At 37.0% G+C, this 23287-nt stretch overlaps 1 protein-coding gene across 3 annotated transcripts in view; it reads right to left on the bottom strand.

The window, feature by feature from the left end:
* Positions 1–1035: 1035 nt before the first annotated feature.
* LOC108706660 (F-box/WD repeat-containing protein 7) overlaps positions 1036–23287 on the bottom strand; it is a 122719-nt gene continuing 100467 nt past the window's right edge. For all 3 annotated transcript variants that reach the window (XM_018243262.2, XM_018243264.2, XM_018243265.2), the window contains 8 exons: positions 20739–20873; positions 15719–15842; positions 15445–15581; positions 15038–15151; positions 10965–11146; positions 8293–8518; positions 5499–5709; positions 1036–2927 (listed from right to left, as the gene is read on the bottom strand). In XM_018243262.2, coding sequence (XP_018098751.1) covers positions 2659–2927; positions 5499–5709; positions 8293–8518; positions 10965–11146; positions 15038–15151; positions 15445–15581; positions 15719–15842; positions 20739–20873 — 1398 coding nt within the window. In that variant the 3' untranslated portion in view covers positions 1036–2658. The remainder of the gene's footprint in view (positions 2928–5498; positions 5710–8292; positions 8519–10964; positions 11147–15037; positions 15152–15444; positions 15582–15718; positions 15843–20738; positions 20874–23287) is intronic.

The raw sequence follows: 23287 nt of genomic DNA, 5'->3' as shown, positions 1-23287 counted from the left end.
CCACCCGAGAGAGTCAGAGCCCATTCGACTAGGGCCCTAAGCACTTCTTGGGCATGGAGAAATGATGCTTCTGCTGATCAGCTGTGCAGAGCTGCCACATGGTCCTCCGTACACACCTTTACAAAATTCTATTGTTTTGATACATTTTCGTCTGCTGAAGCAAGCTTTGGCAGAAAAGTTCTGCAATCAGTCATAACTTCAGACTGAAACAGGCATTGGTCTCCGTTTCTTCCCTCCCTCGATTCTGGGATAATGGGACTGCTTTGTTAAGTCCCCGTGGTTCCTGTGTCCCCCAAGGCCGTAAGAGAAAAGGAGATTCTTAGTAGAACTTACCGTTAAATCTCTTTCTCTCTAGGCACTTGGGGGACAAAGGAACACCCTCTCTGAAACGTACCCCGGTTAGGGGGTTACAGAGGAGTCCTGATTGTTTTTTGTTCAGTATTAGTGTCCTGCCTCCTGGAGGGAGGAGCTTAATCCCAGTGGTTCCTGTGTCCCCCAAGTGCCTAGAGAGAAAGAGATTTAACGGTAAGTTCTACTAAAAATCTCCTTTTCTTTCCTTCTATTGTGTACACATGGGCTTCTGTATCAGACTTCCTGTTTTCAGCTGAAACCTCCAGGGCAGGGCTTGAGCATGCTCAGTTTGCTCCTCTCGCCCTCCCTCCTCCCATCTCTGCTGTGAGCTCAGAGCTGTAAGTGAGCAGGGAGAGACTCAGGCAGGAAGTGATGTCACACCAAGGTTATATGGCAGCTTCTATCCTAAACAAACAGAGACAGTGTCTAGAGCTGTTTACTCAGGCATGGTAAAGCATTCTGCAGAATAAATATAGCGTTCTAGCTTTCACTAATATGTTAACAATAAACTGTCTTGAAGCTTTCCTTTTTTATATATATATTTAACAACCAAAGAGGAAATGTAATAGAACTACCTTTTTAAGGGTATCATAATGCAAATGCAGTCTGGCATACAAACAAACATTATAGATATATATATATATGTTTATGAATAGAATGGCACCATTAAAACACAAATGCTCATTAACATGAAAAAACACATTTTATTGCACTTAAGTTATAAGAAAATAAAATTTCTAAGTGAATCAAACCATAGACACAATCCCTTTAAACATTGTATTCCTCCATTATGTCAGGTTGTTACAGAACTGTAAATGAAGCAAATGGAATCTGATTGTTTTAAAACCAGACTATAAATAATAAAAATACAGGATGAGGGTAAAAAAAAAGAAAAAATATGAAAAAAAAAAAAAAAAAAAAAGATTGCCTAGATACAGTGTTAAACCACTTTCACAGTTCAGCATGAGGCAAATTATTTGACAATTGTATGGTATTGTTTATTTGCACGTGAAGCTTGCACAGCAAAAGCCGCTTGGTTTGTGCATCGCCACTATAAAACTGTAACAGTTGTTTTTCCACCCAAATACTGTCATTTATCAAGGCTATCCAGCAATTTATTTTCAGATATTTTATTTCGTGTTTTGTACTTTTCAAACATCTTGTCAGTTGTGTTACGTAAATTACATTCACCACAGCCCTCAAAAAAAAAAAAAAATAATAAAAATATCCCAACAGAACAGGCTATTATAGCTTTGTTCTAAGGAATGTTTTTTTTTTTAATTTGCTCAAAAAAAAGAAGGCAAAAAAAAAAAGCTTTGCACTCTCAAAAGTTATTTTGTGTTTTTTTTTTTAATTTGCAGGCAAACTTCACTCGAAATTGTCTGAAATTGTCCCAGTTACGGCCTCTTAGAGGCACTGAGGGTTCAAACTTCAGCGACAAAAAAATCTATTTCCATATCCAAACTAGAACAAATTTGGAATTCAGTCTGGGACTAAAACGTCACAGCAGTAAAATAATAACAATAAAAAAATGTTTGCTTTTTTTCCTCTCCTTTCAGTTAGCAGCATAAATATGTTTGGCCACTGGGAATACAGTACAGCTGTGGGACAACAATCCCATTTGTAAAGACCTACTGCTAGCACCAGCATCAAGATTTCAATCCATCTGAGAAGATAAGGACTAACTTGCCGCCCCAGGGCAACATATGCATTGAAGAGTGTAGATGGAAGCAACAGTAAAATAACAGGCTAATACTGTGATTGATTGACATTGGCAAAAGTCGGCAAAAATTGATAAAACTGTACAAAAACAATTCACAGTTTTTTTTTTCAGCATTTCTAAAACCAGAAAAAAATGACTTTTGTTTCAAATGCTCTTGTTGGTTTTTTTTTTTTGTTTTTAAAGTCAACCGGCATTTGTTTGAGTTTTGTGAATATACGTAGCTTTGTGACATTAGAGAAGATTTTCTGGCATTAATGACAGTCCACCAAAACAGCGCTGGTGCCGTCTTGAGATCAGTTTGAGAGAAATCAAAAAATAATTTTACCCAGTTTTAATTTACTTCCTCCTTTTTGCAAAAGAAAAAGGAACCCTGCAAGGAAGTCTTTTTGTGTGTGTGACAAGATATCATTGTCTTCACATCCAACGATCCGTAGGTCTTTGTGATCTGTTGCCCCAAGCCAGAATCCTGTTTCACCAAGGCCAACTGATGTTTTTGGAGGGGGAAGGACTGGGGAGGAAAAGGGTGGCAGAAAAAATGAGGGATAAGCAGTCTAAAAATATGGACAACTTTTTCTCCCCAGCCTTCACTTCATGTCCACGTCAAAGTCCAGCACCAGCAGTTTTGTTTCCTCTGTCCCATTTCTGCTTCCGACTGCACAGACCAGTTTTGTGTTGGAGGCTCGGATTCTCCATACAACACCTCCGCTTCCTCCACTTTCCAACGTGACTAGATTTCGAATAAATTCACCCGTTTTTAAGTCCCACAATTTGACAGTCCCATCGTCAGAGCTGGTTATTACAAAATTCTTGTTGAACTGTAAACAGGTCACAGCGCTTTGATGTTTATTGGGACCTAGAGAGATTTTATAGGAATAGAGTTATCAGATTGTTTAGCGAAACATTAAATAAAAAATAAAAAAATCAGTCAGCAATACACAATGGTGAGCAAGAAAAATAAAGTTTACACATATATATTATAATCACTATAATATATCTATATCTATCTATATATTTATATAGGGCGAATTTATTAACCAGGCATGGATTCATGGCATCAAAAAAAAAATTGCTGCAATAAAAAAGTCACTTGTATAAAAATTGACGCGCAACAAAACGATTGACCAGTAACAGCAAAAGTTTTTTTAAAAAAAATTCGTTCCTATGCTACGAAATACAAGACACCAACACATATTAAACTTTAAAGTCTTTATTAAGAAATAACTTACCGAAACTCTGCTTGCGCTCCTCTTCAGAAAAGGCAATCGGCGATCCCTCGTGCAGCGCTCCATTTCTCCTCCCTGCCTTCTTTATAGGAGATAGCCAGGGAGCAGTAATGGAGCGCCACACGATGGAGCGTCGCCCTTAAGTTATTTCTTAATAAAGACTTAGTGATTTTAAAGTTTAACATGTGCTGGCATCTTTTTTTGGAACATACTAACAAATTTTTTTTTAGAAAATTTTTGCTGTTACTGGTCCTTTAATGCACGTGTAAAAATTTTTGCGCGCATAAAAATTGCTGCAATTTAAAATTATTTTGATGCCCATTGACTTTTAATGCATTTGGACCAAAAAGTTGCTCATGTAAAAATAATTTTGATAACTTCAATGCGTTTCTCGTATTTTTCACCATTTCGCCCATATTTGCCCATCACTATATATAATGTATGCATGTATCCAAATGTATATTCTTTTTTTTTTTTACTGAATGCAGACATTTTTCCTTCAATGTACACAAACTAATAATAATGGTCCAATGGCTCAAACATCATACAAAAAAAACGAAAAACCCAGAGCCGGGTCATGATTGAAAGCATTTAATTAAGTAAATTACTTGTACGTTTTCTAATATCTGAAGCATTAAATATGTTAAAACCGCTTCATTCGAAGACAATGAATTAACATCTTTCTGTGGTATAAATTGACTGTAATGATGGTAGACTAGCAGACCATAGAAATGGTTAGACAACCTCTCCTTGTGTTTATCCAGGGGTTATTTGCATTTTAAAAGACTGATTATTTAATTGGGCTGCGAGGCAGCTGAATGTGTCGAGTCAGATAAATCAAGTAAGGCAAAATGGCACAATTTCTTATTTAAAAATAGACTGAAATGGGAAGACAGGACAATGGGATTCTGGTTTCCCAGAAAGGAGACCTCCAAATAATATTTTGTAATTATTTCTGCTGTCATGTGACTATTTCTTTATTTACAAATAATAAATTACACCTATTTTCACATCCAATAAAAGAAGGCCTCACTATAGGTAAACATATATCTGTAAAAAAACAGTATCCAAATTCTACAATTACAGTAAACATTCTTATAGGTGCCAAGCACACAGTACCTGTACTAAATTAAAAGGGAACTATAATTGCTACAAAAATTAACCAAACTCTTGTGAATGTTTAACAAGCCACTTTTCTAAATAATCTGCTTTTCTTCTAGTTTTTGAGCTAATGTGTTGGAACATTTGGATTTGGAGTAATTTGGAAAGCTTAACAGTATGACAGAATTGTGTGCAGCAGGGAACATGTTAGACTAAGGGAACACACTGTTCCACCAGTAAATATCTCACAAACTACTAGCGAGAGAATTTAAAAATAAAAGATTATTAAACATCCACTGCAACTTGCATGTGTTTTTATTATAGTTTGATTTTAATCACAAGTTCTATGAAAAATAAATACATGTAAACCTAGGGTGTTATTTATCAAAATCCACATTTTTCTGACTATTAAAATAAAAAAAGGCAGACCAAACTAGAATCCACGTTATTTATTAATAAGAAAGCACAATATAATCGGATCAGGGACAAACATCTAGTGAAAATGTGAATACTATGTTTTTTTTATCTATATACAGGTATAGGATCCCATATCCAGAAACCCGATATCCAGAAAGCTCTGAATTATGGAATGGCTGTCTCCCATAGACTCCATTTTATCCAAATAATCCAAATTTTTAAAAATGATTTCCCTTTTCTCTGTAATAATAAAACAGTAGCTTGTACTTGATCCCAACTAAGATATAATTAATCCTTATTGGAAACAAAACCAGCCTATTCGGTTTATTTAATGTTTAAATTAATTTCTAATAGATTTAAAACATGAAGACCCAAATTACAGAAAGATCCGTTATCCGGAAAACCCCAGGTCCTGAGCATTCTAGATAATAGGTCCCATATCTGTACTACTTTTTTCCCCGATTGCTTGATTTTTCTGGCTGAGAAATTTTTGGATTCTGACTTTTTTCCATTGGTGAGGTAAAATAAATCTCGGAAATTTTTTGTTTTTTTCCCCACTAAAAATTCGAATTATATAGTTTTTGGATTCGGACTTTAATAATTAACCCCCTAATTCTTAACAAGTGTCCAAGTTATTAGCTTTAGATAATGTAAAGCTTAAACAGATGAAACTGGGATCTCACCTTGCAATGTCTGTAAACACTGTCCTGTTTTAATGTCCCATATTTTAACAGTAGAATCTGCATTTCCCGAAACTAGAATGTTATCCTTCAGCTCCATTCCGCTAGTTAAGGATTGATGTCCGGTTAACGTGTGGATGCAGTTCCCAGTCTCCACATCCCACACCCTTATTGAGGTATCCAGGGAACCACTTACTACGTGAATGCCATCAAACTGCGGGGAGAAAAATAAAGTTAAAATGATGTTTACATCTTCAGCATACCTTGAAGATCAGCTCCTAGAACTGCATGCTGTTATCAAAGGAATTGTATTTGCCCACTGACATCTTGTTTAGGGTGTGAGAATAGTTTTTCGAATAGATTCCCCCCCCCCCCCCAGCAAAGATGCTGCTAATATACATTTGATTAATTAATATCAAATCATCAATTGTTTTTAAGAAGATTATGTATTGAGAGGGCGATCTATCTACAGGTATATTGGATAAATTGATTAAGAAAAGGGGTCTGACTCACGTCAGTATGTTATTGTATGTTGAGTAGAACAAAAGATACCCTCTCTTTATCAATTATGGATTATTGATAATAAACTAAAGGAATCTAGATTAGCAGTTTTGAGAAAGAACAGACTGGATAATTGTCCTCAGTAATATTGTATCTTAAAATGAACTAACTGAATTATAGTATCAAATTATTGCCCACATATACAGAGCTCAATTACTTAAAGACCATGTGCTTAATATAAAGTGCTAGTGCAATAAACTAAGTCAATTCATTAACCTCTCCTCATAAGAGTTAAAGTGACTAAGTGCTGTATTGATAAACGTACTTTAAAGTTAATTATAATTTGTGATTCCTTACCAATGAATTAACAACAATGATTCTAACTTAATATAGAAGGGGTTAACTAATAACCCATTGATTCATACTAAAGTGATTGTGCCAATTAATAAAATCCCAATTCATACAATTAAGTTATCATTTCTTAGATTCCATGGATAAGTAGGAGATTGAAATAAAAGCAGGTGGATAAGTCCCGTAGAAACTAACTGGTATTTTGTTACCTTGGGACCCCACAAAGATGGAGAAGTCAGTGCTTCTGTGACTGTGGTCTCAAAAGTTAACTTATCTATCTGGTAAAAGGAACTGACTTTCCTATAAAAAAAAAAAAAAAAAAACACAAATCACAGGGAGCTTTAGGGTTAGTTCACACAAGGAGATTTTGTCGGCTGGCGACTAATCGCCTCGACTTCTGGGCGACAAACTCCCTGAACTGCCTCCTCGTGTCTTCCCATCTGCTAAGATGAAAAGTCGCCTGCTCTAAAGCACACGCGGCGTGGCGTTTTCCGAAGTCGCCTGAAGTTGCCTCACGAGGAAACTTCGGCCAACTTCGGAAAACGCCACGCTGCGTGTGCTTTATTGCAGGCGACTTTTCATTATAGTGGATAGGAAGACACGAGGAGGCAGGAGGAAGTTGAGGCGATTGAAATCTCCCCAAATCTCCTCGTGTGAACTAAACCCTAAGAGAGAAAACAGAATGACTAGAGAAGTAGTTGTGATTTCTGAGCAAGAAGAAAAAGAGATCAACGCTTATGGGGATTCCCTTAAAAACACCCCAAGGTTTAAGCTAAAATGGCATCAACCGATTCTATTTAAAAAGTCTAAGAAATTAAAAATGTATTCAGAAATAAAGCATGTATGTCCTTGGTACCCCCTTTGTTACCATGGATACCAGCTAATACAATATGGTACAATAAAACACAAGTAAATCAATACAATTTATAGTTATGCAATTCTCTAATTGTTGTCATAAATATTGGAGTACCCAACACAGCAGATACAGAATTGTCCTTATGCTTCTTATGAGCTGCGGCTGTCTTTTAATGATTTCCTAGTTAGAAAATGAATCAATCAAAGCAACATGATTTGTGACTCAGAAAAGATGATGATAGTCTGGGTTTCCTTTTTGCAAGATCAAATAAAATGAGAAGGAACCATTCTGCATTAACAGAAGTGACTAATTAGTGGCCTACAATAGCACAAGCAATGGCTAAACAGTAAGAAGCTGTTCATAACCGGGGGGCATTTCTGCTGACAGGAAGAAAAAAAAAAAAAAAAGAGCAAGGAGCGAGACTGCATATAACAAACAGCCCAAGGCAAAGTAAATAGAAATTATGATGGAATGACCTACATTCATGTTGGGAGAATCTGCCCTGGTCTTCCTAAGCAGCATTTTACAATAGAAAGATTTAATGAATCAGATTTATAATAGGTACAAAGGTAAAAAAAAATACAGAAATGCATGAATCATAATTATTGCTTCTTGAGGCAGAGGGTATTCTTTTCTTTTTAAATATATAATAAAGGTATGGGACCTATTATCCAGAATGCTCGGGACCTGGAGTTTTTCCGGATTACAGATCTTTCCGTAATTTGGATCTTCATACCTTAAATCTTTTAGAAAATCACGTAAACATTAAATAACCCCAATAGGTTGGTTTTGCTTCCAATAAGGATTAATTATATCTTATACAAGGCACTGTTTTATTATTACAGAGAAAAAGAAAAATAAAATTAGAAATTTTGATTATTTGGATAAAATGGAGTCTATGGGAGACGACTTTTCTGTATCTCAGAGCTTTCTGCATAACGGGTCACCGGATAACGGATCCCATACCTGTATAAATTTTCTTTTTAAATATATAAGGTATTGTAAGATGGGTGGGGGACCTACTTTAAAATATTTAAAATGAATGTCTGAGAACGAATGACAGCAGCATTCATCCATAACAATTTATACCTGTAAGGAATAGACTCTGTTAGTGTGGCCTTGAAGTGTGTGTAAACAGGTCTCTGTCTCGGGATCCCAAACTTTCACCATGAAGTCATAAGCTCCACTGACAACCCTTCGGCCGTCATACTGAACACATCGGACCGCTGCAACATGCCCCATAAGAACATGCAAGCACTGGCCAGTTTCAATATTCCAGACTCGAAGGGTGGCATCTCTTGACCCGCTCACAACCCTGCAAAATGGGATAGAAGAGCAGTTATGTAACATTGTAGAATGCTTAGCATGGGATAAAATGTATGATATAATTGTATATACAAATATTTATACCTCATATGGCACCAGCATGCAGTGTATGTAATAAAAGTTAACTGAAAACTAGCATCAGCATTTAATATTATTTAATAATATTCAGCCTTGTAGCTTCAATTTATATTACATGACAATTTCATTTTCTGCTTGTAAATTTGTGACCCCTAAGTTTAGCTTCTCAACAGCTGCTCAGAGCCCACTGAGCATGTGAGTGTCACAGACACTTTCCAAGATGGTGAATCGTTGTGACAAGTTTGAAGTCCTGGATCATTGCTGCTCTAGACAAGCGGAAACTTTAGGCTGGTTGAAATAAGTTCAGTATATAAAATATGAATTTTTAGCCATATTAATTTTTAGGGTTTAGATGTCCTTTAAGCAGGCCTTAAAAATGTACTATGTGCAACAAAGGCTTGTAATGCAATAAATGTCAAATGAAGAATATTCATGCAGATGCAAATTGCTGTTCGTTACTATTATTAAAGTCCACCCCCCATTCAGTCCTACCTTGGCATACATGTTCCATTTCTGATTTATATAATGAATAAAGTACCCCCTATTATAAAATATAAGGATATTATAAGTTACCGAGGAGTTCTATGACCATATAAAAGCATGAGGCCGATAGCAACAGGGGGTACTTTATTTATTATAATACACAAGTTTTAGTGAGTCATGTGACAAAAATGACATCACTACTCATGTTTATAACTGATGACATCACTAGTCACTGTTTATATAGTGATTAAAGTACCCCCTCTTATAAAAATTAAGGAAATTTTAAGTTACAGAGGAGTTTCATGAACATGACACTTGCCAGGGAAATCCGCTATAAAAGTTCTGTAATAATTAAAAGTAAACTTTACCTATGCATTACATTTTAGTATGTTATATTCCATTTGTAATTAACTTATCAATTGGTCTTCAATTTTTATTTTGCATTTTTTTTTTTTAATTATTGTTGTACTCATGTGACCTCTTTATGGCCTGCAAGTAAATTTGCTATCTTGCTCTTGGGCCGCTGACTTCTGCAACCCAAATACTTGTTTCATTGTAATGATTTTTTGTTTTGTTTTTTGTAAAAATAATGGCACTTGAACCAATTTTAAAGATTTTTGTTTGGCACAGAATTTTGTAGCAGAGGTTTTGTAGTCCTTGGGTAGAGGACAAATCACCCTTCCATTAACTTTGAATTGAAATTGCATGAAGAGGCCGACTATAATTTTGTGAAAGCAATTTGTTCAAATCACATTTTCATGTCTGCATAAAATGACAGTGCACTTTTAATTCTACGTTTATATGGGTTATATGGAGTATCCATGCCAAGTCAACAAAATCATCCCAGTTGCATCTCCTAGTAATCTTTCATTGTGACTTCCGAATACCTCCCTGGTTGCTAAGGAAATAAAGCCCTAGCAAACAGAATGCCGTTGAAATTCCAAGTTCTAAAACAACAATTAAGATATTTCAAATAAAGCCATAGCAAACAGAATGCCGTTGAAATTCCAAGTTCTAAGACAACAATTAAGATATTTCAAAAGTATAAAAAAAATGATTAGCATCGTTGTCTGCTGTTGCATCATATTTAAAGTTAATTATCTAGCCAGTCATGCTGAATGAAATCTGTCAGGTCCAGCGTAAATGACAATACAGTGGACCTGTTCATAGCGGGTACCAACATGAATTCATGAGCTTAACTAGACAAACATGACATCCAAATCAAATGGGAAAAGATCACAAGGTTAACTCACCAAATATAGGAGGCGGCTCAGGTGCAATACCCTGAGACTTCAGATGAGGGATCGGACCCAAAACATGATATAGTTGAGCAGGCACTCAAAAGACCATTCCTCCACACAGACGTAATAAAAAAATCCAGTGTATTTATTAGGCCTTTTGCATCTCAGCAGAAGTATCTGCTGAGAAACTTAAGCAGTAAGTCCGTACCCTAATAAATACACAGGATTTTTATTATGTCTGTGTGGAGGAATGGTTTTTTTTGAGTGCCTGCTCAACTATATCACGGTTTAAACATGACATCCACCTTGGTAAGTGAAATTGCATTTTGGTGTGACAGACTGACCACCTAAGTATTTCCTAATCATACAATGCCGAGCCACCAGTAGCTTTAAGGATGCACAGGTTAGTGCATGTTCACAAAATGGTTCCCCCAACATACAAAATCAAAATACTACTACTACTACAACTAAAACCTAATTAGAGTGTTGACAAAAGGTCAATTCAGCTGCTATGGAAATGTGTAATTTGTTCCATGTTTCACTAGCATGAAGAACTGACACGTAATTAGTGACTGTTTTTTTTTTTTCTTCGAATTTCACTGCTAAATTCTACGTAAGAATATTGATACTGACCTTTTCTCATGGAGATGCATACATCGCACAGTGGAGGTATGGCCATATAGCGTGTGTATACATTCCCCGGTCTCAGCATTCCATACTTTCAACGTCCGATCTGTAGAACCACTAATAATGATGTTGTCTCTCATCTGTGATGACCAAACACCACCCGTATGACCAACAAGTGTTCTTAGACACTGCAAAATATAGAATAATGCTACTTAGCCATGTATTGTGCTTTTGTTGCAGCTTAAATAGAGTTCCAAAGTGTAAATGGTTAACATATTATATTTGCATAAGCAGTGATCACTGGCACAAATATCTGTATTTAGTCAGTATTAAACTGCTCAGGCTACTTCTTATTTAATCTGTAATGTGCCTGGGGTTGGGCAGACAGAGGACGTTTTTCTACATTACCGCATCATCCAGTTCAGGTGGGCCCCAATATTCCCTAAATATATACCTCCAAATCCCTATATTTTAATATAGATATAGTAGTACAAGTATGGGATCAGTCATCCAAAACCCCATTATCCAGGAAGTTCAAAAGGCTGTCTCCCATACACTCCATCTTATATGAATAATTCAGATTATTTCCTTTTTCTCTGTAATAATAAAACAGAACATCGTACTTCATTCTAACTAAGATATAAGTAATCCTTATTGGAGTCAAAAGCAATCTTATTGGGTTATTTAAATTATGTTTTAGGATATTATGAAGATTCAAATTACAGAAATATCCCTATCTATAAACCCACAAGCCCAAGCATATTGGATAACCGGTCCCATCCCTAAAAGAGACAGTAGTAATTAAAAGGAGCAATGCAAGGAATTCTAACACAGTAATTGGGTCATAAAGAAGAGTCTGACACTTATGTGGTCCCATTCAAAAACAGCTACTTATCAGTGATTTGAACTCTTAGAATCTTAGATGGTAGATTCAGTGCGAAGTGACTACCGCTAGCGAAAATTCGCCAGTGTAACGTCACTTCGCTAGCGAAGGAGATAGACGCTAGTGTTGCTTTCCACTCTAACGGCAGGCGAATTTTCGATCTGGCGAACGGACGTAACTCTGCAAATTCACTAAGATGCGGATTTTCCTGACAGCTCAGACCAGGCGAAGTGCAATGGAGTGCATAGGTCTTTTCCTTTTTTCTGAGTGATAGCCTGCAACGGTCTGTAAAACATTTTTTGGGTAACCGGGTTCCCCCCTCCATTTTCTAACATTTGGAACATAAACTATACAGTGGGCGCATGTGTAGGGCATTATAACAACTATATTTTATTTATTAGGGTTCCCTGGACTTGTGTAATGCATTTGCTGCAACATATAAGTCCATGTAACTTTATCATTTCCCACCGTCTGCAAATTAGGCAACGCTAGCGCATCTTTGCTTTGATTTCCGAAGTTAATGCTAGCGAAAATTTACCAGCGTTCGGCGCCCCGGACGCAACTTTGCACTTTAGTAAATTAGCGTTGTCCTATCGAATTTATGCCTGAGACGTGTTGCGATGGCTGCAAAGCCACTGTCGAATTTTCGCCGGCTAGGGAATTTGCCCCCAAGGCTCATGACTGCGACAGAGATTAACAAAATTAAGCCAAAAAGTGTTTTTTCTACGAATGTTAGTAGTTTAGCATCTGAAAATCTGCATTCTGTCTATTGGATTAACTTCTACCCAAACCTAGTGGAAAAGGAAAAGCCATGTCTGGTTATTTAACACAGGACTATTTATTGTGTGATGAAACATAAGGATTTTACACCAAAAATATAAACAGTGGCTTTATGCCATGTGCAGATCTTTAGATCTTTTGTATTTCTTTCTGAAATTTCTATTCCCAGAGATTCCTTGTCAAGGCTGACACAACACCCAAAGCCAACATGTTGCTTATCTGAGGCTACTGTCAATCAAATACACAGCTACAAAAAAGTCATCTCACAGCTCACTAGATCCATTGAGCACACACTGAATGTAATGTATTCTGTGCAGCAGTGGAAGATGAGAATATGGGCTGAATGATTTACGCAAAAATAGGCAATGTCGTCCCTGGTTTTCATTGCAAGTATTTATCAAGTACCTCAACAGACTATTATGGAGTAGAAACAGACTTAAGTTTTTCTGCTTGCTGGACTTGGCCTTAAACATTTCCTGCACTTAAGAATGGAAAAAAAAAAAAAAAAAAAATTATATATATATATATATATAATTTTTTTTATTTATTTATATATATATATATATATATATATATATATATATATATATATATATATATATATATATATATATATAAATGTATATATTTATGTAATAACCACCTGGTAGAAAGGCCTTAGGGTAGGCTGAAACGTTAGTCCTTAGCTCTACAATAAAGATTTTTTAGTTCATTTTAAGACCTGTGAGTGCGGATCTTTATAAAAAGTGCATTTAAACTGGCTTTGGTGCCTAGATGAAAGCTATTCATCTGCAGAAGTGTATATGTAGAAATTATGTGTAAGGAAACAAGAGTGGATGCCTCCTGGTATTCTTACTAAGCCCAAAAGCCTGTTTATAAAACTTTGCCTTGGGCAAAGCTATACGAGACAATCAGTAGTAGACTTTTATGATTATCTAACACTATTCACCACTCTATATAACAAAGGAGGCCATGCAGAAAAAGAGAAACTTATTAAATCATTCATAAGATCTTAAGAGCCAGATCTGCAAATGTTTCCCCTATACTGGTATATACCAAGTGGCCTCATGTGTCATGTTTCTCCTAGCTATACTGGGCCATACCAAGTGGCCTCATGTGTCATGTTTACCCTAGCTATACTGGGCCATACCAAGTGGCCTCATGTGTCATGTTTACCCTAGCTATACTGGGCCATACCAAGTGGCCTCACGTGTCATGTTTCCCCTAGCTATACTGGGCCATACCAAGTGGCCTCACGTGTCATGTTTCCCCTAGCTATACTGGGCCATACCAAGTCGCCTCACGTGTTATGTTTCCCATAGCTATACTGGGCCATACCAAGTGGCCTCATGTGTCATCATCATTCAGCTCACACTGACCAACACAACTGGGCTCAAGTGGATAACAACGGAGACAAACATATGAATTTCAAATTATAAGAGTTGAGCTCCCATCAAGAGTGACATGTTGCTGGAAACCAACTAGGACTGAGGCAAGTTATACATTTGCAAATCTTAGAAAACAACTCGGACAACCAACATGTTCGGTCTCCATGAACTATTGTTACATGCAACAGAAAAAATTGCTTTAAGAAAGTAATGCCTCTGGGTTATAGGGGTGGAACAAGTAGACCTTTTTAGTGTGGCATTAAATGTAAGTATTTTCTTTATATGAAACCATTACAAGTGTGCTCTCTAATTCATGGGAAAGGCCATTGCCATGGAATGTGGATATACAAGCAGTGGCTGAACACTTCATTTCCCCCTAGTCATATAATACCAGTCTACTAATCTCATCTGCTGTATGGAAGGCCAAAGCTGTAAACAGAGAAGTACATCTGCCTCATATAAAATTACCTTTAATTGCTAAATTGTTATGCAATTCCATGAGTTGCAGCTATGTCTAAACATTGAAAATGTAGCCAAATACTACAAGATTTTAAATTAAGAAATAAAGAAATGACGTTTTAACCTAATTGGTGAGAGACTGCAGTTGATCCTGGACAGCGAGTCTTGTATATGAGTTAAACGCTGTTTTGCTGAGTGGGAGTGTCTAGGAACCTGGATCTCTGGGTAGTGTGGCTGAGAGCTCATTGACTCGAACATAAGATAAATTTAACAAAACCAGTCTGAATTGTGAATCTTCAAATTTCCAGAAAGAAACCAAACAGAAAGAAGTTGAGGACAATGAGATTAGGTTAAGTAGCCAATGAGAGGTTATTAAATGCAAAATGTCCCAAAAGGGATCTTATAAGCACAAAGTGCATTTGCATTACTATTATCGACCATTTGTGAAGGACCAAACATAGTCCCAGAGGGGGACACATACATGAATCATACAGATTACATCCAAATAGTGACACATACAGCGTAAAAGTATTTATTTGCCTTGAAATCATGCGGCAATATGAACCTACCTTTCCAGTTACGGCTGACCAGACTTTTAATGTGTTGTCATCTGAACCACTAACTATTCTATTACCACAAAACTGCAAACAGGTAATGACATGATCATCATGACCTTTCAGCACCTGGCATGAGAAAATAAAGCTGTTAGCAGATTATACAGATCACATAGTCCCTACAGCCTTTGGGATGGAAGAGGAAACTATATGCATTTGTGTATTTGGGGGTAGAAGGATGTTCCATGGCTAAAGCTGAAACTCTGGCAGTATTTCAGATGAACACAACTGTTGGGTTTGGTTCCATTTTTCTGACCATACCTTTGTATTTTCTTAAATGCAAAAATGGCAGTACACATGCATGGCAAGGGCCTTGTGCTATTTTGAAGATAAAACATATCTACCTTTTCAGGAAAACATACCTTTGGAGATTTTAATTCTCCTCGCCTCCAGTTGGTGTCGATTCGGTGCTGCCTAATGTAAGCGCTTTTCCACGGACTATGTGTGAAGCCTGGCTTTAAAACTTTCCTTCTCTTTATGTGCAATGGCTCATCGATTCCTATAACCAAAAGGACAATGCTTGTAAATGTACACAGGCCTAAGTACATCTTAGGGATTTGTCACAATGTTCATAATTAAATAGGCAAAGCAGAAAAACAAGTAATAAGGGCATGAAGCAGATGTTTAGAGTCTCACCATCGTCTTTGCATTTCTCTCTCCAGAGAAGGTTGTCTTCTGCCAGGATTCTCCAGTATCTACAGGTCTGTGCTGCATGCAGAAGATCCTTGGGATCTAGAAACGAAAGTACGTACAACGCCAACTGAAAAAGGAGAGAAAAAAAGGCATGAAGAATTATGAAAAGTACTTTTTCCTGATGCACTGTCCCAAAGGTGAAATTGTCTTTCTTTCAATAAACTGAGACATTAATTAGGGATGCACCGAATCCACTATTTTGGATTCGGCCGAACCCTTCTGCAGAAAAAGGCTGAATCCTGCATTCAGTGCACCCCTAACATTAATCAAAATCAATGAAAAGTGACACTTGAATTTTACACAGGAGTCTTAAGAAGAAACACTTAAGAAATAAACAGAAATGTGTGCTTTATGAGCCACCACACACAAGTGATAACACCTCTTCACACCTCTTCATTAGCTTTATACAGCTACAAATAATACCCACGGCACCTTTATGGTTGAAGGCGTACTACAATAATTTCCATTATTCCTTTAATTCAACTGACATCTAGAACTAACGAGAAAATGAAAACTGTAGCCTTAAATATCTTCCCATTTCACAGCTGCTTCGTTTGGGGGCGGAGGGATTTCTCTATTCACCCTCCATTCCTTGTTATTGGAACACTCTCTCTCAAAGTTGTCTGCTTCCTGCTGGTGCCTGAGAGAGTCTCAATGTATTGAGAGCAGCAGGGAGTAGGCATCAATGGTGAGCGCTAAATAGGAAAGCTCACAGAGAGGACATGAGACAGAATGAGCTGAAAGAAAGCCCAAACAAATAACTGCATGGAGGAATCAGTCTACTTTCATATCTAACAGGGGCAAGAGAAGCAGCTCACAAAAAGAAAAGTGAGCCAAGATACAACTTGGTCCTGAATGGGATTCTGTCCATTGAATAGAAATAAAACAAACTGGTATTTGTAAAGGGATTTTCATCCTGAATCTAGATGCTGCATATTTAGATGATTCATACCATTATGTTAACCAACACAAGGACTTTTTGTGAGTAAATATATAATGCAGTGATTTTGAGACAACCGGAGATCAAACGTCCCGTTTACCATTTCCCTTAACTTAGAGGCTTTTGAGCTGTAAAGTGCTGGCCTTCCTATGTATTTATCTTTTTCCCTATCAATAATATTGGGATCATCCATCATTTTTACCGGCCAGGCCTGTAAAATACCGGCCAGGTGGCAACCCTAGCTGCCGCAAAGGATCCAATAGTTCCTGAAGTTTCAAATCAGCAAATAAGCATTCATCCCATAATAAAACTTATCCGGCCACTAAGAATCCCATACTTAAAGGGGTGATTCACCTTTAGGGCAGAAACACACGTTCAGATTCGGGGAGATTAGTCGCCCGGCGTCAAATCTCCTCTTCTTCAGGGCAACTAATCTCCCCCCGAACTGCCTTCCCTTGCTCTCGTAAGGCAACTTCGGAGAAAGAAGCGATCCGAGTACCATCCCACTGGCGATTTACATTCTAGACAGTAGGAAGGAAGGGGAAGGCAGTTTGAGAAGATTAATCGCCCCAAAGAAGAGGAGATTTGTCGCCGGGCGACAAATCTCTCCGAATTTGAGCGTGTGTCTCTGCCCTTAAGTTAACTTTCTATATGTTATAGAGTGGCTAATTCTAAGCAACTTTTAAATTGGTCTTCATTTCTTCTTTTTTTTAAAAATTTATTTACCTTCTTCTTCTGGCTCTTTCCAGCTTTCAAATGGGGGTTACTGACCCCAGCTAAAAAATAAATGAGCTGTAAGGCTGCAAATGTATTGTTATTGCTACTTTTTATTACTCATCTTTCTATTTATTCTCCCCTATTCATATTCCAATCTCTGATTCAAATTAAGGCATGGTTGCTAGGGTAATTTGGACGCTAGCAAAAAGATTGCTGAAATTGCAAACTGGAGAGCTGCTGAATAAAAAGCCAAATAAACACAAAAACCACAAATAATAAAAAACTGAAACCAATTGCAAATTATCTCAGAATATCACTCTCTACATCACACTAAAAGTTAATTTAAAGGTGAACAACCTATTTAAGAACTAAGAATCCCATAGCATGAGGGGGCCCGCCTTACAGATCTGTATTAAATAACGCTTCGCCCCTTTAACAAATGCAATGCATCATTTCTTTTTATTCATTGTAGTTTTTAAAGATCACAGCCAAAGTACAAAACGATTTGCATAGCAATGGAAACAAGATTAGGATTAATGTCTGCTTCAAACAATACAAAAGCAAATACTTTTCTTGCCCTTTGCATTTCCTGCAGGTTTCTTTGGTTTCTTTTGTTTTGATGTGGCTGTTGGAAGCGCTTCTATTTGGTACAGACTTGTGTATCTGTATTCAGCATGGTGCACTGCCAGACTGAAACAAACAGCTGGCTCTGGTAAATGAAACCTATTAAATCAGGAAGAAAATGACTTATTCCTAATTGTAGCTCTCTGTAGGTAGGATCTTCCAAAGGCTTAAATTAAGCCATTAACAGGAGTACCTCTCCAACTTCATTTAGAAGTAAAGTTCTCTTCTCGCTAGACTTCCCCTTTCAAGTAAATCCTAGTAATTAGAGGTAAAATGCCCCTCTGGTGATAGAGGTATCAAATTGCAAAGTTGCCTGCCTGTAAACCCATCTTTAGTTTAGTAAATTAGAAATATTTTTAGTTTGAGGTGTCAGAGAATATTTTATATATATATATATATATATATATATATATATATATATATATATATATATATATATATACATACACAGAAAAGCAGGGCCCATACATTGGTAACTCAATCTGGAGTGTCTGAGTTATCAGATAATTTCATCCCATATGAGTGGTTTAGACCCTGATGTGATAAATTCACTTAAAGGAACAGTAAGGTCTAAAATAAAAGTGTTTTAAAATAATAAAAATATAATGCAGTGTTGCCCTGTACTGGTAAAACTGTTGTTTGCTTAAGAAACACTATTATTGTTTATATAAATAAGCTGCTGTGTAGCAATGAGGGCAGCCATTCAAATGAGAAAGGGCTCAGGTTACACAGCAGATAACAAATAAGCTCTGTCTAATGGTGTTATCTTTTATCCATTAGTTAACCTGTGCCATATAGCCATTTTTCAATTTCCGCCATTGCTCCACAGCAGCTTGTTTAAATGAACTATAGTAGTGTTTCTGAAGCAAACAGATCAGTTTTACCAGTGCAGGGCAAGAGAACATGATATTTTCATTACTTTAAAACACTTAAATTTTTTGGTGTTACTGTTAATTTAAAGGCAGATTTATCAAAATGTGAATTTGGAACTCACTACAGAAAAACTCACTTTCTATTTATTCCTATGGGATTTTTAAAAGCATATTTATCAAATGCTGAACTGCATTGACAAATACAATTCTAAAAATCCCCTTGGAATGAATAGAAGAGTTTTTTCTGTGGGAGTTCCAAATTCACATTTTTATAAATCTGCCTCTTAAAGGAGAAGGAAAGGTTACAATTATGTAAGCTTTATCAGAAAACTCTATATAAATACACTAGTAATCCCTCAAAGTAATGCTGCTCTGAGTCCTCTGTCAAAAGAAACACAGCATTTCTTTCCTTCTATTGTGTACACATGGACTTCTGTATCAGACTTTCTGTTTTTAGCATAAACCACCAGGGCTAGGGCTTGAGCATGCTCAGATTGCTCCTCTCTCCCTCTTCCCTGATGTAATCTGAGCCCAGAGCTATGAGTGAGCAGGGAGAGACTCAGGCAGGAAGTGATGTCACACCAAGCTAATATGGCAGCTGGTATCCTAAACAAACATAGAGAGCTTCTAGAGCTGTTTACTAGGGTTTGGTAAGGCACCCAATCAAAATTTTCAATCCAGCCCGATCGTTGACAGGACCGATATCCAAGTCTTCTGCCGATATCGGTCGGCTCTTTTCCCATCATACACGCACCGAATATCATACGAAAATGTTTTTGTATGATATCTGTGCGTCTATGGCCACCTACACAAATAATATGAGGCAGCTGGCCCTTTTATACAAAACAAACTAGTAACTATAAATGAAATTGCAGCTAAGTGGTTAATCTACTTTAGATTTCTCTGGAAAAGCTTTGCTAATGAGAAAGGATTCATTCAACTGATTTTTTTTTTATACTTTTCACAAGCTAAAAAGCGCAAGTTGAAAAGCCTAGCTATGGGATCTCTATAACTAGCCCTGAATCTGGAAGAAAACATCAAAACGCAATACACTATATCAATAATTCCCTTTGAGCTATCCTTGGATTGGCAGCAGTTCTGCTTTGTATGTTGATACCATTGGCTAGCAAATCACTTGTGACTAAAATATATTATTCACTCTGTAGCTTCCCCTAAGTCTCAGCACTCCAGTATCTCAACTGTCCTGTCATTACTCCCACGTACAAGCTTCTGAGAAACTTCCATTAGCTCTGCCTTCCTCAGATAATGCAGACAGTGGCAGCTACGCTCTGTGTATATTTTTCCACTCTTTAGCAGGTATCCCTTTAGATCTGGTGCACATAAAAGAGACACCGCCTTCTGCACACCAACTGTGAAATCTACTGGGGATTGATTTGTTGTGCATGACAAAAGATTATTAAATAAACCAGAAATCCCCATTGCCAAAATGTGGAACAGATTCCCATTCAGAGAGAAAGACTGGAAAATGAATCATGTATACCAGCTTCAATACAATTGGTTAGGTAAACTACACTGACTGTTTTTTAGAAAAAAGCAGAGAATGTCTCAAGCAGCTAAGGTTGATTGCAGTTGGGCATGCCAATTGTCATGCCATTTAAATACTAAGTATACAATGATCTTCAAATTACTGTATTAATCCATGGAAATGCGTCCGGCTGCATCCCTCTTTAACACCAATTAACAGCTTTTAAGTGACTTTGCTGAACATCATAATTAGCATTGCAGCAGTTAAAGGCGACAGATTAGTTGAAGTAACTCCCAGAGCTGTAGAACATCTGATAAGCCTCACCTCTTTGGGCAATAAGGAGATAAAGTCCCGTTGAAACTGGGGTTCGATGACCTGCATCATATGCTTTACTTGGGTTGGCTCACAAATGTCGATAAGCTCATCTAAAGCCAGCAGTTTTTCTGGTCCACTCCAACTCTGTGGGAGGAAAGCAGATACCCAGCAATTAAAAAGTGCAAATTGAAACTACAGTGTATTCTGTAAGCCTGAATTGACAAGTGTTCTACAGAAGCCCATACATGGGCACAATAAAAAGTAAGAATAACATTAAATGTGTAGCTTACAAAGCATTTGTTTTTAGATGGGGTTAGTGACCTCCATGTGAAAGCTGGAAAGAGTCAGAAGAAAAAGGCAAAACATTTAAAAACTATACAAATTAAATAATGAAGACCAAATCAAAAGTTGCTTAGAATTAAGCTATTTTACAACATACTAAAAGTCAACTTGAAGGTGAAACACCCTTTAAGGATTTGGATCAGGTTATTGTGCTTAAATAAAGAACTAGTGTGCCCATAATAAATGTTTAGTTTGATAAATTTTGGCTTGGGAAGCTTATCTATTGCAAATTCTGCACATTTCATGATTATTTTGCAAATACAGACATATTTTATTTGTTTCAGCAGCAACAGATCATCACTGTGGCTCAGAAGGGAAATCAGTATTGCAGCCCTACTCCTCCAAACATCAACATATTATTTAATAAGCAGTGACGTGTGGAACAATAATGAAAATAACTTAATGAATCCTGGCTGCGGGGAATACCATTCCTTTTGATAGAACCGAGGTCTATTCTCTCAGTGATACTTCATCTGGGATTAAAAGTAAAATAATGTCACAGTACCAGGCAGTGATCCACTCAGAAGATAAACACCCAGAAACAATACTGTGCATTTAATTGCTGTACTTTCAAAAAGATCAAATGTGTCTGAAAACACAGACTGACTGAACCGGTTGCCTTTAGTGGTTCCAATACAGTTGAAAGCAAAATGAAAGGCAACAGAAATACAGTCTATAGGAAGAGATGCAAGTATGACAGGGTATGCAAAGAAAAAATAAAGCGCAAGCCATTCAGAAAAGCTTTCCATACTAAGAGACTGTCAAACCTGACACTGAATAAACAAATTGTGTCTGTAGGTGTACATCTCTATACCTTGAAGTGGTTTTCAGCTAGAGTACAGATTTACACACAATGGCAAATGTGTAGAAATATATATTGAATTAACATATAACATGAATAAAGCTCGATTCGTACGATTTTCGGACCGTGTGTGGAGTGTCCCGACAGCTCCAACCCCAATTGCTTCAGCTACAAGCAAAGGAGGGTTCCTTTTCACTTCCCACAAATCCAATCATAACATAACATCAAAACAATAATATTTATACGACTGTATGGTCAGTCATATTGGAACCAGCCATTTGGCCAGTGGGCTGAACAGCCAGATATGTTAAAGGTTGTGGGCCAATGAAATAATTAGAAAATGTATTCATGTTGCTATTTCTTCAGACTTTAACATAATGGAAAGTATGTTATTCATGTAGAAAAAGTAATGTACATTTCTGTTTCAAAATAAAAATATGGTTCCTGTTAGCAATAACAAGAATGTTGTTTCATGCGAATGATATGAAAGATGTAGAATATAGTAAAGGGGGACAGGATGAAGGACAAGTAAATGATCAGTCATTTAAGGAAGAAAGGCAGCAAATGTAGGGCATGCTGGTTATAGTGCATTTGTCTCTGAGTAAAATGGCTCGTTCCAGACATTGTTCAGAAGAACACCGTACTTTAATTAAAAAGTTGATTGGAGAGGGGAAAACATACAATGAAGTAGAGAAAATGATAGGCTACTCAGCTAAAATTAAATCAAATGCTTTAAACTGCAACCAAAACCTGAAAAACGTGGAAGAAAATTGAAAACGACCATTCGAATGGATAGAAGAATTGCCAAAATGACAAAGACTTAGCCAATGATCAGCTCCAGGAAGATCAAAGAAGGTCTAAAATTAAGTACTGTTACAATTAGAAGACGTCAATGTGAAGCCAAGCTATCGGCAAGAAGCCCCCGCAAAGACCCAATGATAGAAAAAAAAAAAAACATGCTGAAGAGGTTACAATATGCCAACAACCTAAAGAGAAATGGCTCAACATTTTGTGGACTGATGAAAGCAAGATTGTTCTTTTTGGGTTAAGGGGCTGCAAACAGTTTGTCAGACGACCCCCCAAACACTGAATTCAAGTCACTGAAAACAGTGAAGCATGGATAGCACAAGCATCATGATATGGGGATGTTTCTAATACTTTGGTGTTGGGCATATTTATTACATACCAGGGATCATGGATCAGTTTTAATACATCAAAATACTTGGTCATGTTGCCTTATGCCGAAGAAGCAATGCCCTTAAAATAAGAGTTTCAACAAGAAAACAGCCCCAAACACACCTGGGATGTAGACATTTGCAAGCCATTTATACCCTTAATGGGACTGCACTAGGTAAATTCATACTGAAAAAGGACCTTGGAGTTCTTGTAGATGATAAACTTGGCTGTAGCAAGC

Source organism: Xenopus laevis, chromosome 1S, assembly GCF_017654675.1.
Source record: "Xenopus laevis strain J_2021 chromosome 1S, Xenopus_laevis_v10.1, whole genome shotgun sequence".
NCBI classification, from domain to species: Eukaryota; Metazoa; Chordata; class Amphibia; order Anura; family Pipidae; genus Xenopus; species Xenopus laevis.
Note: the sequence above shows the minus strand (reverse complement) of the source record. Positions and strands in the feature narration are given on the sequence as shown.